This window comes from Protopterus annectens, chromosome 13.part0 (genome assembly GCF_019279795.1).
Source record: "Protopterus annectens isolate FY-2018-M chromosome 13.part0, PAN1.0, whole genome shotgun sequence".
Lineage (NCBI taxonomy): Eukaryota > Metazoa > Chordata > Ceratodontiformes > Protopteridae > Protopterus > Protopterus annectens.
In genome coordinates this window covers 856,166,314-856,182,063 of record NC_056747.1, presented here as the reverse complement: position 1 = coordinate 856,182,063, position 15,750 = coordinate 856,166,314, and the positions used below count along the sequence as shown (strand labels likewise).

The window sequence follows — 15,750 nt, the reverse complement described above, 5'->3', positions numbered from 1 at the left end:
GAGCATACCTGACTTGGTGTCTAAAACTGACACCAAAAAGGTCTCCCTGTTGGAAGGGGGTACTGGACTTCGGGTATTTTACATAGATCCCATATTGGTTAGACAGCAGATAGTGTACCCTACTATTAACTACCTCTTCCTAGGAAGTGGCCTGCATGAGACAGTTGAACAAGTACAAGTAAATGTGAATTTCTTTTAATCTGCGGAGAATGAATACTGGTAAGAACTATTTGGTGAATGCTCTGGGAGCAGTGAACACCGTGCACGCACACACACACATACACACACACACACTGGGGGTCCATTTGCTAAACATTCATCCCTCAGTGGAAAGCAAGAATATAAGGGGATTAGTCCTGAATGAGTCTAATGGGACTTTTCTGAGTGACACACTGTATGTGTTGTGTGTGGAACATACTTCCGTCTCCTATCCAGCTGTGTGTGTGTGTGCTCATTTGAGCACATTTATAACACACACACACACACACACACACACACACACACACACACACACACAAAACAAGTGCTAGGGTCACTACAGAAATATCAAATGGCTAAAAAGCAACTATAAAGTCAATTAAAATTGGCAGTCAATAAAAAATACACAATAAATATGCAAATAAATATATGAAGTTTATTTTTCTTAAATGAAGAAACCTAAGAGAAAGGCAGGTATTATTATGGTCAAATCAGACATAAAAATGATTTTCAACAAATAAAGAAAATACATCTAAATTTTAAGAAAACCAAAGTCTATACATTTATTTTACAGGCCTTAAAAATGCTGTACAAAACATACACAAAAAGTATGCTTTTGTATAACAAAGCTGCACAAATGTAATGTTTTCTGTAAGAGCCTTAAATGTGAAAGACTGCTGATGTGACAAAAGTTTAATATTCTTTCTAATTAGAACACCTTCATAACCAACAACAAAATCTACACATAACCTATCTATGGAGATGTCTAGATTTCATACAGCCTTATATTTGTTAATAAGGAAAAGTGTGCAGGGTTCTTCATATTCTTTTATAAACCAACATACTTACACTGAGAGTCCCTGACTATGATCACTCTGGAAGTGTGGAAGTAAAGCAGGGAGAAAAGAATAACTTCAGTAAATATTAAGTATGGTTTAAGTACATCTCCGCGTTTTTGTTCGCAACCTTATATGCTTATTTATTGTTTAGCTAACAGATAAGTAAAGGGGAATTTCTTGAACCCTTTACAGCTTCAACAAGGGTAAAAACAACATACACACCAGTATCTATGGACAATTTAGTGTGGCCAGTAAACCAGAATTTTTTTTTTTGGGCGGGAAAAGGAATCCCAAATACCCAGAAAAAATCAAGGCAGACATGGACAGAACATACAAAGCTTCACAAGCTGTGAACCCCATACCTTGAATCTATGAATCACAGATCTAACCACTAAATCATCAAGTTCTAGATGAAATGCAGAAATGCCCACCTGTCCAAATAAGCCATGCTCTCTTGCCATCACAGGCTTTACAAAGTGTGCCTGTTTTAATTTCACGGATGTAAACATGATGCTTAGAATTGTGAGCCTTTAACAGCAAAAGAGGGAAATATATACAAAGTGTAGTTATGGTTCCTAAGAGAATTCCCCTACTCTGAGGTAAGATGACTGGACTTATTATATATATAGTTAAGCAGGTGTGTGAAAGACACAACCTCCCATGCCAGGGGAAGCAGGGGTGCTTTATGCTTATTTTCCAATTCACTCTTTTACTGTGAACTTATTACTGTTCACAGTTTCAAGCATCAGAGCATCTGGTCTTGCATTTTTGACAGGAAGTTCTTTACAAAGGTGACAATGAATGCCACTTGCATACAGTCATCAACAGAAAAAAAGGGTATCTTCCTCTGAAGGGAAACCCAAAGCAGCAAAAATCCACTGCTTATGCCAAGTGTAAAGCATAGTTTTCTTAAAAATGCATTCCTTAACCCCCTTTGAAACTGCAGGAATGAGACCATGCAGATACATGTCACTTTTACAGAGTAGGCTGAAGATGCAGAAAGCTTAAAGACAGTACTGAATGCAAGAAATTTAATGGCAAAAAAACTTAATAATAATAAAAATGTGTTCTCAATTTAACTCAGCAAATTTGAAAGTTTGCAATTTTTTTTTAGCATATTAAAACTACAGCCTGCAGATTAGTAGGCAAGGGTTCAGGAATTCTGATAAGCACGGTGCACTAGCAGCAGAAAGACTGTTCCGCAATTTATTAAAGGATTTAAAAATCTATGGATTAACACTCAGAGAAATATCTTAAACTGAATAGCAAACGTGATCTGAGTGTCTATCTGCAAAGAAGCATAAGGTGATTATTTAGAGTTGATTAGTATGACTGAGATTTGAGATTATCTCAGTTTACTTCAAACACTAGAGTCAGGCTATATGCTTTCCCAAACTTATTTTCAGATGACCTCCTATAGAAGTCCTTGTTCTTCATTATCTGTATATAAAAAAAAAAAAATTCAAGAACTAAAATGTAGGTGTATTGAGTATTAGCACTCTGTGACACACACACACACACACACACACACACACACACACACACACACACACACACACACACACACACACACACACACACCAGTAGAACAGCAGTTCTTACTTAAGCATCCAAGAAAAGACTTAAAAAATCTGTGATGTTATGCGGTGTGTGGAAAAGTGTGAATGTTCTGAATGAGGTTTATTTTCCCAAATAAGGAACAAAAAGAGAGAGAGAGAAATCAGAGCCAGTTAAAATATTGTGAATATGTCAGTTCTTCACTTTCAATGCTCTTTCTGAGTTTCTGATGAGATAGAAAAATGACATCAGTTTATATTGGTTAGTGAAGCAGGGGTTACCATGAACAACAAATGGCATTCCCAGTGGGCAAGAGATATCATGCACAGCACCTGATACTTGCAGTGGCACAAAGGCATCATGTGTAACAGCTGGTAATGTTAGGCTAAGTAACAGACCTAAACCACTGCCGGTCCAAGGTTCAGGTTGCAGGCAAGAAAACATCTCAAAAGTCAGCCTCTGTTACAGTCCACCTCAACATGTTTTTTACATATTAAGATGAAATGTATTCAGAAAAAATGCTTACAACATGGAATTTTACAGCACTACAATCATCTCCTGACAAATGCAACAGATATGAAATAAGCTAACATTTTTAACAGCAATGATGGTACAAAGTAGGAGGCACCCAGAAGAAATACTGCTGCTACTTAACAATGACTGGTCATACAGAACACTCATGTCTCCCTCTCTCGATCTAAACAAGTTAACAATTAACCCAAATAATCCTAATGATGATGCTTCCTTAATTATTAATAGTGATGCTTGATACCATACACAGGGTGGTTGCTGTACAACTATGATTTTACCAACAAATGAGGCTTGGGAACAAAATGTCTAGAAAATGTTCAATGAAGAGAAGAAATACAGCTTCTGTTTTGTGGGTTCTTGGATCACACACCAGCTTAGAAAGGCCTGCACAATTTAACATCATGCATGCCAATGCAACTCAAATATTTCAGCCGAATGTCAGGCTAGCCATCTTCCATTCAGTCATGTGCAGTATCATATGTCACTAGTCCAGAATTCGTTCCGCTTCCGCCAACTTGACTTTACCAAACAATGATCTATAAAGCTCAGTTCTGAAAAAAAAATAATAATAAACTTAATCAAGGGTTAGTAATACCAGGACTGTTGTGTACTTTTAATTATAAAATGTCTTTTATTATGCATCATGCAAAGCGCAGCTACTGTTACATATAAATTGGGTATGAACACTCATAAGAAACTCATCAACTCTGGTACCAAAATATGCAGATATTTCAATATGACTGCAAGTCATATCTCAAGAGAATCATGTTTTCTATATACATGCCCTTTGCAGCCCAGCTCTTCAAGTAGGAAAACAAGATTGAATATTTTAATAGGATGTATGAGAGTGCATGACTGCAGGAAGGATTCAATCAAGCTGGGAGTGCAAGGTATAATTTAGGTTCTGTATGTTTTCTTGGTCCTGACAGTACTCAAAAAACAATGAGAATAACAGAGCCACAAAATTCCAATTAATATCACATAAGCAGCAACTCAGATTAGAACCCAGCAATGCTCGTTTTAGTAGCAAAGTCTAACATAAGTGCTCAAGTATGATACAAAGGGAAAAAAGAAGACAACATAGGCCATCAGTAAAAAAAAAAAAAAAAGGACCCCAGCTGTTAAATGTTTTATAGAAATCCTCTTCCTATTTGTCATTTGAATCTGTAGAAATCTGAAAGGGGCAGGAAAGCAAATCCAGTGTACTGAATAATCTTAAAGGTTATCGCTTAATTTCCCTTTCTCTGCAAATATGCGGAACAAGATATACATTCTCTAGAGCTATGCTGAGCATCTGGAGACAATGCATCGCTAATGACTTGAGATATAATATCATGGCATCAGAAAAGTTCAGTTCTATAAAATAGGCTAGCACAAGCTTTCAAATAGGATATTGTCAGACAACTGACAGCATTTTTAATTCTCTATTGCATCGCACTATGACATTTCTTAAAGGCACCATATGAACAGAATTTACTGTTCTTGTTATAAATTTATGTATTTTTAAGCTGCCACGTTTTTGTGTGGCCTTGTGAATTACATGGTAGTATCTTTAGAGATGCTAGTGCCAAATATGGAAATCTGAAAAGCTTATTTAGCTAGGCATATTTTATTTCTAATAATTTTTAATTAATTTTTCAGTTTAATGAGACTGTTGAGACACGTCTTTAAAGTGGTCTGTGAAGCTCAAACTATGCAAACTACTCGCATCAAACTGTAGCAAACACTTGGCCTCTGTCTAAATATCATAACTTATATGTTACTGACAAATCTCCTGGACCATTCATTTTTGTATATGATAGCAAAACTTATCCTCGTCTAAATTTTAAGTCCTTTGTGCATATTCTGCCATTAAATGCAATAAGACAGCACTCAGTTAACAGCACTTGGCTGAAACACATTTTCATCAAAGAAGACTGCTATGGTGTGGGGTTGCCCCTTTAAGCATCCTGCATGGGGCAAGTTGAGTTGACTGCATGGCTTTTGATCAAATTCTTTTTTGAAAAAATGGGTGTTGGTGAAATGATATGGAACTGGCAATAAAATGCTAACTGAAATAGAGAGTGGCAGATTCAAATGTCATGAGGAGGCTTGGGCACACATTATTCAACACTTAAACAAGTAACACAAATAAAAAAAAAACTAACTGGCTAAACCAGGTCACATGACAAGTGGTAAAACCAGAAAAAGATCTAATTATTCAAACAGCGAATTAACCTGAACTTTCTACCAGTACTATACTGGCAGCAAGTTCCAGAAAATATGCAAACACTTAACCAAACACCAGTGTGAAAACAAATTACTTTCATATAATCAGATGCAAAACTGCAAACAATATTATATACAAATTTCATCACATTCAAAACAAAAGCTTTTTAAAGTACAACTTGAGCAATTAATCCCTGAAGTGTGCAACAGTTAGTATACTTTAACTATAGTAAGCCTGTTACACTCAAGTCTTGCTGGTTTCATAAAGAGTATTGCAAATTTACAGCTGAAGTTATCCGACTTACAGAATGGATTCTAGTTTGTAACTAACTTGTTTTAGAAAATATTTAAAAGTGGATCACAATAAAAAAATTACAATAAATACATTATAGTAACTTTAAATATTAGAATGTGCTCCTTAAATATGTTTTCTCTAGTGCTAATTTCAAAGTACTGCCTGCAGAAATCTTAAATTGTACTTTATTAATTTGTTGGCTAAATAAATAGGCTGTTTCAGGCATCCTTGTCAGCCACAAATGAGCTCTGAAGGCAGTCACAACAATAAAGGACAATATAAAAATAAGCAAACAATATTACAGAAAATGGGCCAAGGGCACAGTGCAGCTAGTGTTTCACTGTACACACTGGGGTTGCTAATCGGGTGTGAGTGCTGGCATCAGGATTCATTTAAGTTGTTGTACTTATCTCTGCGGCTGCCTAAATAAATGGATCTGGTCGGTCTTTGTGTAAGTAAATGTAGCAAAAGCTACTACAATACTGCCTGCTACAGTCTTGTAATCTTTCTTTTCATTTTGTTTTTACATTTAAAATAGCCCCCACCACCTCAATTTACTGCTCAGTAGGGAACTCTTCTTTTGAGACCTCTGTTTCAATCAGTCCTATGATTTATTTTAATTACGATGTTGAAACGAACAGGTAAAGGACAATCATTTGATTTATTTCTTCTTATGTTCTGTTCTTTGGATTAGACGTTACAGGACAAATAAGTACCATTTACAAAGGGGAACTAGCAGTAAACCTTCATGTTTACTTGTGTATAAAACAGGTATACACAATAATACAAATATTATAACATACATGAAGAGTTAGTAAACAGCTCATGTCAGGCATTCATCAAATTTATATTTATCTACTCCCATATGACTGCCCAGAAAAAAAAAACTTCCTCAAAATTTCTTATTTCTAATTTTAGAGGCAAAAGAATCCCTTTCCAGAACTTTACCACTCCTGCTGAAAACCAGTTTATCTTCCCTCCCCTCTAATATGTCCTAAATGCAATCATAATTCATCTCCCCAAGTTGATTTGTAATAGGAACACCTTTTTTTTTATTCAGCTTTAGAAAAAGCACCTTATTCTGCAGATCTTCACATCAATATTAGGTCAACTCTTAGTCTTCCACACCTTTTTGATATCTTTTTATTCTATTCTACATGTGCACACCATGAAGCCCTGCTGCAAACACACCCAATTATTCTCCATCACTGGGTTAAGTATCAATTGGGGCACAATGGCCATTCAGGCAATCATGGGTGACTTTCCATTTTCTGGCTTTAATCCCACCACTGGCAGACGACATGCATACGTGCAGATGTGATGGCCTGCCAGACATCTATATACATCATTCAGTAGTTTATTTTCCTCTTCTATAATATGGCTTATGCAATTACAAACTTTACTAAAATACTAAAATCAATACAGATGGCATTGACTTGCTGCTGTTCATAAGTGCATTACTTCTTTCTAAGCGAAAACAATATACCACCAAAGGATTTGAACAATTCTTAAAAGCAGACTGATTTCTGTTATAATTTCTGAAAACATTTACACTTTTATTTAATGTTTGTGCAATACAACTTTTTGCAAATTTATTCACAACATTAATTAAACTTACAGGTCTGTAGCTGGAACATTTTTACATATGGCATTCTCCTTTGTAAACAGCAACAGCTAAAGCATTTATCACAGAGGTGAAAAGACTGACACCAAATGACTGTGTTGTAGATTGATTAGTGATGTTCCTATTCCTACTATATTGCGATTTATTATGTTATTTAAACCACAGACACTAACTGTCGCTACTGTCTTTAAGATATCTCTAAACCAGATAAGTATTAATCTCTGGAATTTCATTTGGTCTGTAACCTATCAACTGTAATTGCATTTTACATTAGTTTTTCCATACACTGGATTCAAACTTACTAAAACGTATATCATACTTAAGCCTCAAACTGTATTATTTCACTAACCTTAGAATGTATTTATAACTCACTGCTAAATAAAAATACAAAGCTTGATCTTGAGCCTCTTCCATTCTTAATGTAGGTATATAAAGCTTTATTATCTGTTTTGGCCATTTCTACTAATCAAAATTCATTAGAGGATAGATAAACCATGCAACGCACTACTTCTGTAGAGAACAGAGAAATTATACATATATCAGATACACATAATAAACTGATACTATTAGTTCAAAAATAGCTGTTTTCATCTTAACAGCTAATCTGTGAGTATGCCCTCCGTAGTGGTCAACAGGATTTCCTCTTTAGGTTATCTTAACTTTGCAGAGGTATCACTCAGTGACTGCATGCATACTGCAGCAATATGTTTTACAGTTCATCTACCATGCAGAGAGATGCATAATCTGAAACACACAAAAAACACAAGAAAATAAAATGACATAACTTGCCTGACTCTGAGAAAAGATCATCCATGAAATGTTGGATGCAGAGGTTGTATAGGCATTCAGGAACAGCTGCACTGTAATAAGCACCCACTGCAGATGGCCTTCTTACATATGTGTTAGTGTCTTTGAAGGCCCTCTGCAGTAAGTAATGATGGACCTATGCAGTCAGCAACTGCTGGAAAGAATCCAAAGCAGTGAAAAATCCTACCTCTCCATGTAGGAAGACCAAAGAGCAAGGGCTGGGAGAGCCAAGTCTTCACGTACTGAGGTGTCAAATGAACACCATCTTCTCAAATCACAGTTCAGACAATAATGATTGGTGAAGGTGTGATCTACTGGCTAAGTGGCTATAATATAAATGTCCATAATGAAGGCATTCTTGAAGCAAGCAAGCAATGAATACAGCTACTCTCCAGGTGGATTACTTTTCACAGCAGCTTTTTTTTCCATTGGGTGGCTAAATAAAAGATAAAGAATTTCTTTAGCAAACCTATTGGATATTGTTTACGTAGTCACCATAATACTCTCCTTACCTGCAGAAAGGAGATAAACAGACTGTTAAGTTTTCCTGAAATGATATCCCCTCTTCAGGGAAAACATGAGCTGATTATTCACATGGAAAGAACACATGAATATGAACAGCACTGAAAGGATTTTCAGAAAAGAAAAGCATAGCTTAGTCCTATGAGATACCCAGTTTTTCTGAACAACCTACCTTGGTTTCTTGTAGCTCAGAGGTCATGAGGGCAGCGGTAGCAGTCACCAATAAAATTATTCTTCCCAAGGTTTTAGAAACCAGCCACTTTAGATGGAAGATTATCAAGTCTGTGAAGTCATAAGGTTCAAGTGCCAAGAAGGAGAAAACTTATTTGAATGTTGGCAAAGGTGCAATTCACAGTGTAGCTGCCTTACAGAAAGCACTTTATGTGTGTGTGTGTGTGTGTGTGTGTGTGTGTGTGGGTACACATGCTTTACATCAATAGCTCCTTATGGCATCAAGACATTGTTTGGATACATTTTCCTTAACCAAGTGACTTTCTGCATAATTAGAGACAACACACACAAAAACTCAGGGTTTAATTTGTGACATGACAAATGTGTAAAAAGTGCTGTTTTTACTTCCTTAAAAGCACTCTCAGGACGCAAGATATTTTTTAGCTTATAGTTTTTGTTAACTTGATTTTTTCAGAAATGGCTCATCATTCTAAGATATATGTGGGTTGCTAAGGAGTTCATTTTAATAGCGGCTTGGCATAACAGAATTAAGGAACTGTTTACTTCAGCCAGTGATGGGCAAAGATCTGTCTTTTACATGGTCATGATGTGTGGAGATGACAGATACATACAACCTGGCTGTGCATTAACACATCCAAGGTGAGAGAACCACCTGCAAGTTAACCAACTGGTGTACAAGTCATGTCTCCACAAAAAGGGGAAGCTCTTTCAGTCTCTTCACTCTTCCCTGCGCATACTATGTTAAGTATTTCTACAGCACCACAACATAATAGTTGTCCGAACATTGGTATAGCTAGCTCTTCTGGTTAGAAGGCAAAGTGCCAGTGATCTTATGCATGCAAGGAAAGTTCTGAATTCTATTTTGTAGCCACTGAAGTACAGTTGTGTACACTTACCATAAATGTAGATGTTCGAGTGTCTTCACTGTTGCAGTCATGACTGTAGGGTTCTCCCCTGCCGGCAGGCAGTCCTCGGTCGGCCACAATCCCAAAGTCTGGGTCCGGCGTCGGCTGTTCAGCCATGCTCCCTGACGTCAGAGCGCCAGGAGTACAAAGCTGACAGCCGACACCATGTTCTCCAGTTTTTCTTGCCCCAGATGTCAGGTGTTACAAAATGAGTAAGATCCCATACCCCTTGCAAATACACCTCAGAAGAAGGGTGAAAAAAGGAACCACACAAAAGAAAAAATAAGAGGGGACAGGAGGGAGAGAAACCCAGCCTGCAACAGTGAAGACACTCGAACATCTACATTTATGGTAAGTGTACACAACTGTACTATGTTCATCGTGTTTCACTGTTGCAGTCATGACTGTAGGGTTGAATCCCAAAGCGGAATAAAAGGGAGGTGGTCATAAAGTAGAGGGGGCGGCTAAAAGGCCCTGAAAGACTGCAGAAGCAAAGCCTGCCCTAGACTTATAGTAAAGAGGTAGATTGTAGTGCTTAGAAAAAGTATGCACTGAACTCCAAGTTGCAGCTTCCAAAATGTCCTTGGTAGGAACTCCTCTGAGGAAGGCAGCTGAAGTGGCAGCAGCTCTGGTAGAGTGAGTCCTTATAGTCCCTGGGATTTGCTTTCCATGGTGTGAATAGCAAAATCTGATTCCATGAGCAATCCATTTGGAAATGGTCTGTTTTGAAATAGCTTTACCTTGGGAACTTGAAGCATAAGAAACAAACAATTGCTCTGATTTCCTGATGTCCTTGGTTCTGAAGAGGTAAAAATGTAGTTGTCTGTGTACATCCAAGGAATGCAAGATCCTTTCCCCCTTATTTTGAGGAGTGGGGAAAAAAGTTGGCAAGTGAATAGTTTGATTTAAAGCCACTTTGGAGATCACTTTAGGCATGAAAGTAGGATTAGTCCTTAAAAACACCCTGTCTTGACGAAAAATAATATAAGGTTCCACAGCCATGAGAGCTTGCAACTCCGAAACTCTCCTGGCAGAGGTCAGAGCTAACAGGATGGCTGTCTTCCAAGATAAAAACTTGATGTCAGATGAGGCAGCAGGCTCAAAAGGAGGTAAGGTGAGTTTTTCCAAAACATAGTTGAGATCCCAAGCAGGAATGGGAGGAGATCTAGGGGGCCTTAAGTTCTTAGCTCCTCTGAGAAACTGTCTCATGAGCTGGTGGGAAAAGATTGGAGGGTCTGTATTATAATGAGCAGAAATAGCAAAGGCATGTATCTTTATGGAAGAGAAAGAGAGACCTTTATGTAAGAGGTCTGTCAGGTAAAGTAAAATCAGAGGAATGTTAGGAATAAGAGGATCTGAATCCTGAGCCTGCATCCAGGAACAAAATCTTTTCCATTTTCCTGCATAAGATTTTCTAGTGCTAGGACGTCTGGCTTCTAAAATGACATCCATAACCTGTTTGGGTAGGAGAGAATGAATCAAAGACCCTGGATTAACCAGGCCGCCAGGCTGAGAGTTTTGACATGGGAGTGCAGAACCTGACCCTGGTGTTGGACAGAAGGTTCGGAGTCTGTGGTAAAACCCAAGGGGGCTCCAGACAAAGGTTTTTCAGTGTTGGGTACCAAAACTGTCTAGGCCAATTTGGGGTCAGCAAGATTATCATCTTGGGCTTGTCCTGTTTGATCTTTAATAATACCCGTGGAAGAAGAGGAAGAGGCAGAAAGGCATACCCCGAGAGGTTTCTCCAACTGAATGATAGTGCATCCACTTTCCAAGCTAGTTCGTGGAATGTCCTGGTGCAAAAAATCTGTAGTTAATGATTGAGGTGGGATGCAAAGAGGTCTATGTGAGGACATCCCCAGACTGCTGTAATCATCTTGAAAATTTCGGTGTCCAGCATCCATTCGTGTGGGTCCGACAGGTTTCTGCTCAGACTGTCTGCCAGGAAGTTTTGCTTCCCTGGTAGAAACTGAGCTTGAAGGTCCAGTTTGCAAGCTAGAGCTGTGTTCCAAAGATTCATGGCTAGTCTGCAAAGGGGATAGGAATGAGATCCCCCTTGCTTGTTTATGTACCACATAACTGTGGTGTTGCCTGTCCGTATCAGTAGTTGTCCTGGTTGTAGAAGATTCCTGAAGGCCAATAGAGCTTTCTGAACGGCTAACATTTCCTTTAAATTGATATGCAGGTGCTTCTGATCCTTTGTCCAAAGGCCCTGCAGACAGTTGCCCTGAAAATGGGCTCCCCATGCATAATCTGAGGCGTCCATGGTTAGTATCGGAGTGGCAGGAGGCAGACTGAAGGGTTTTCCTTTGTTTAGAGTACATGCCTTGGACCACCAAAGGAATTCCTTTTGAAGACAAGGCAGGACGGTGATCTGTATGTCTAAACTGTGGCGATGCTGAGACCATACACTTTTTAGGTACCACTGTATTTTCCTCATATGTAGTCTTGCATATGGATATGGTACGAGAAGGATGCAGGAGGCCATGTAACCCAAAGCCTGCAGGAATTTCCTTGCAGATAGCTGAGTTAATGTTGACAAGGTTTTGAAAGTTGAAGCCAGCTGTAATTGTTTTTCGTATGTCAGAAATGCCATCTGGGTTGTAGTGTTTAGAGAAGCACCCAGAAAAATTATCTGTTGTGAGGGTGTCAAATTTGACTTTTTTATGTTTACAGTGAATCCCAGGAACTTGAGAAGATTCTGAACAAACTCTAGATGCTGGAGTAAGACATCCTTGCTGTCTGCCTGAATAAGACAGTCGTCCAGATAAGGGTAAATTTGAATTCCCTTGAGTCTGCAATAAGCTACTACTGGAGCCAGGCATTTGGTGAAGACCCTGGGCGCAATAGACAATCCAAAGGGCAGCGCAGAGAATTGATAGTGCCTCGGTCCGGCCTTGAACCTGAGATATTTTCTGCATTCCTGCCTGATGGGAATGTGTAAATATGTCTCCTTTAAATCCAAAGTTACCATCCATGCATTTCTGGTCAGCATTGGAAGTAGCTGCTGTAGAGTAAGCATCTTGAATTTTAGTATCTCGAGAAAAGTGTTCAAGACTGACAGATCCAGAATGGGTCTCCATGAATTTTGCTTCCTGGGGACTAGAAAGAGCCTTGAGTAAAAACCTTGTCCCATCTCTGAAAGTGGAACTAGTTCTATGGCTTTCATAGCCAAGAGAGCTTCCACCTGGTTTAAGGCCTCTAACCATTGATGTTTTGGAAGATCTGGCCATCCGCTTGGTCTTGGTAGGGTATGAAAATGGAATTTGTAACCTCTTGAAACCACATCCAGAACCCACTTGTCTTGGGTTATATGAGTCCAATTTAGGTGAAAAAGAGAAAGTTTTCCTCCGAGAGGGGCTTTCAGGCAAGAAGTTCCTGCAGCCCAACAGAGGGAGTCATTGAGTCTGTTTTCTATGAGCTTACGACCTGTCCTCTCCTCCCCTAGGGGTGGAAGCAGTCCACTGTCTTGGTCTATAAGAGGCTTGCGTTTGAAGCCTTCCTCGGGAGCGTCTGTATCTACCCCTCTGAGGCCTGTCTGAATTGGGAAAGGACTAATTTTTTGTAGGCCAATTCCTACTAAATCTGGGTGGCTGTACTTGTAAGAAATCTTTAACTGTTTGCATGGATTTTGCCTTGTCCTCCATCTTCTTTATCACCTCTTCAGCTTTAGATCCAAACAAAACATTATGCTGAACAGGCGCATCCAATAATTTAGCTTTTACATGATCTGGCAAATTTTGTTCCTTTAACCATGCATGCCTTCTAATGACTGTGCCAGAGGCAGCAGCCCTACAAGAAGCCTCCAAGGCATCAAATCCACAGTGTAAACCATGCTTCCCAACTTGTTCAGTGGCATGCATTAAGTCATGTAATTCCTTATCATCTGCACAGGTGGAAATGGAAGTTAGCTTTTGTTTTAAAACAGACAGGAGAAATTGCTGGTATTTCAGCATATGAAACTGACAGTTTAAAGCCCTAATAGATAAAGTAGCAGAAGTGTACACTTTTTTGCCCCATCTTTCTAAAGATCTGGAATCCTTCTCAGTGGGAATGGGGTTTTTAGCAGAAGCGGCCTTAACCCCCTTAGGACCCTGAGAAATGGTTTCAGGATCAGCAGTAGGGTTCTTGTATAAAAACTAGTGGGAATCAGGAACCCTATAATATCTGTCTGGCTTAACAGGAGCTGGAGGAAAAGAGTCAGGAGTTAAGTTAGCCTCCGAAAAAGCATCATCCACAATATCCAAAATAGGAGGAATAGCCAGGGGTCTATGTTGGGGAAGAAGAAGAAAATCCCTTAGTCTTTTCTTAGATTCCGAGTACTCCTGTCCTTCCCAGTGAAAATGTTCCCTCATTTCATGCAAAGTTTCCCCAAAAGAGAAATCCTCAGGGGGAGAAGCTGAAGGAATGGATTCCTCAGCATCAGAATCCTCATAAGGAGGGAAAGAATATTCCTGGTCAGAAGAAGAAACTGAAGAAACAGAAGCCTGATCAGAGGAGTCATAATAAACTTCCTGCCTTGGCCTTTTATCTGGAGGGGGATGTGAACCCCTAATCATAGTAAGTAAGTTCTCCGCCATCTTAAGTAACTGTTTCTGAGACTTGGGTGCCGGATCAGAAGAGGCCTGGGCTGCAGTCTTTGATTTGGAAGGAGTCTTTGCCTTTGTCTTTGGCTTTGCCTTTATTAGAAGCTGAGTAGGCCTGAAAACCCCTTCGGAAGCCGGTACCTGCACAGCGGCTCCGGACCCATCCCAAGGAGCATTGTCCGAAGGTCCTGCAACAGAAATATTCAAAGGCCTAGTTGGCTCCTCGTGGGAGTCCGTTTCGGCCATCGGTTCCGAAATGGCCGACGACAGGCGCTGCAAAAGTGCCTCACTGACGACGGCCGAACCTGAAGCTGGCTCTACTTGTACAACATCGTCTGATTTGGACCTCGGAGGCCTGTCTTTATCCTTGCGTCGTTTGTGAACTCCGGTAGCCGGAACCGTATCTGACGACAATTTATAATTAAATCGCCTACCGAAGTAATGAAATGCAAAATCGTACCTTTGTTTAATCGTACGTTGATTGAATCTAGCACAAAACCGACAACTAGCTACGTCGTGGTCAGGGCCTAAGCAAGGAATACAGTAAGAATGAAAATCCTTATGAGGTATTTGCTTCCCACATGAAATACAATTATTAACTTTTTCTGACATCGGACTGGAGCAAAAAAAAAGTTTCCCCAACGGGGTACTTAGCTTTGAGTAGGAGAAGAAAGTCTTCGGACTGAAGTACGTTTATAAAAAATTGTCAGGAGTCAGCCGACCGGCACTTGCGAACTGCTATCACCGCACGGCAAGAAAGACTGGAGAACATGGCGTCGGCTGTCAGCTTTGTACTTCTGGCGCTCTGACGTCAGGGAGCATGGCTGAACAGCCGACGCCGGACCCAGACTTTGGGATTCTGGCCGACCGAGGACTGCCTGCCGGCAGGGGAGAACCCTACAGTCATGACTGCAACAGTGAAACACGATGAACATCAATTATTTCTCTTACCTTCTGTCGGAGGCCAGGCAAATCACTTTTCTTTGAGGTATGATATTCTTCTACTCAGGATGCGAGAAGGACAGAGAGATGGACAAGGGACAGGTGGAAAGCATGGTAATGGGGATTACACAGTCAGCAACAACACTTTTCCTCGTGGGTAGGAAGGGACCTGTTTCCCCTTTCATCTACATTTTACTGCCTGTCCTAACCTCTAACACTTCTCCATGTCTGCTTTATCTTAAAGGCCTTAGCTCTCAGAACTATTCAGCCCTTGATTCTCTGCAATAAAAAGGAACTGACACTACTTATTTGATATTTTTTTCTGCATTTAGAAACAGGCGGAGAACAAGCTGTTTTACAGATTATGTAATTTTGCCATCTTCTCCATCATTTTAAATAATCCTTGAGAGGGCCCCCAAAAATTATTTCATTATCCAAAGGTGTATTTAACAACTGCCCCCTCATATCTTTTGGTTGCCTGTTGGTTAACCCCCCCCCCCCAAAGGCTGGCTTCCTTAATATCATGACCACATTTAATTGCATG

At 39.6% G+C, this 15,750-nt stretch overlaps 1 protein-coding gene across 1 annotated transcript in view; it reads right to left on the bottom strand.

The window, feature by feature from the left end:
* Positions 1–614: 614 nt before the first annotated feature.
* Positions 615–15,750, bottom strand: part of AATF (apoptosis antagonizing transcription factor) — a 1,387,092-nt gene continuing 1,371,956 nt past the window's right edge. Inside the window, exon 12 of the mRNA XM_044054573.1 lies at positions 615–3,676. Coding sequence (XP_043910508.1) covers positions 3,610–3,676 — 67 coding nt within the window. The 3' untranslated portion in view covers positions 615–3,609. The remainder of the gene's footprint in view (positions 3,677–15,750) is intronic.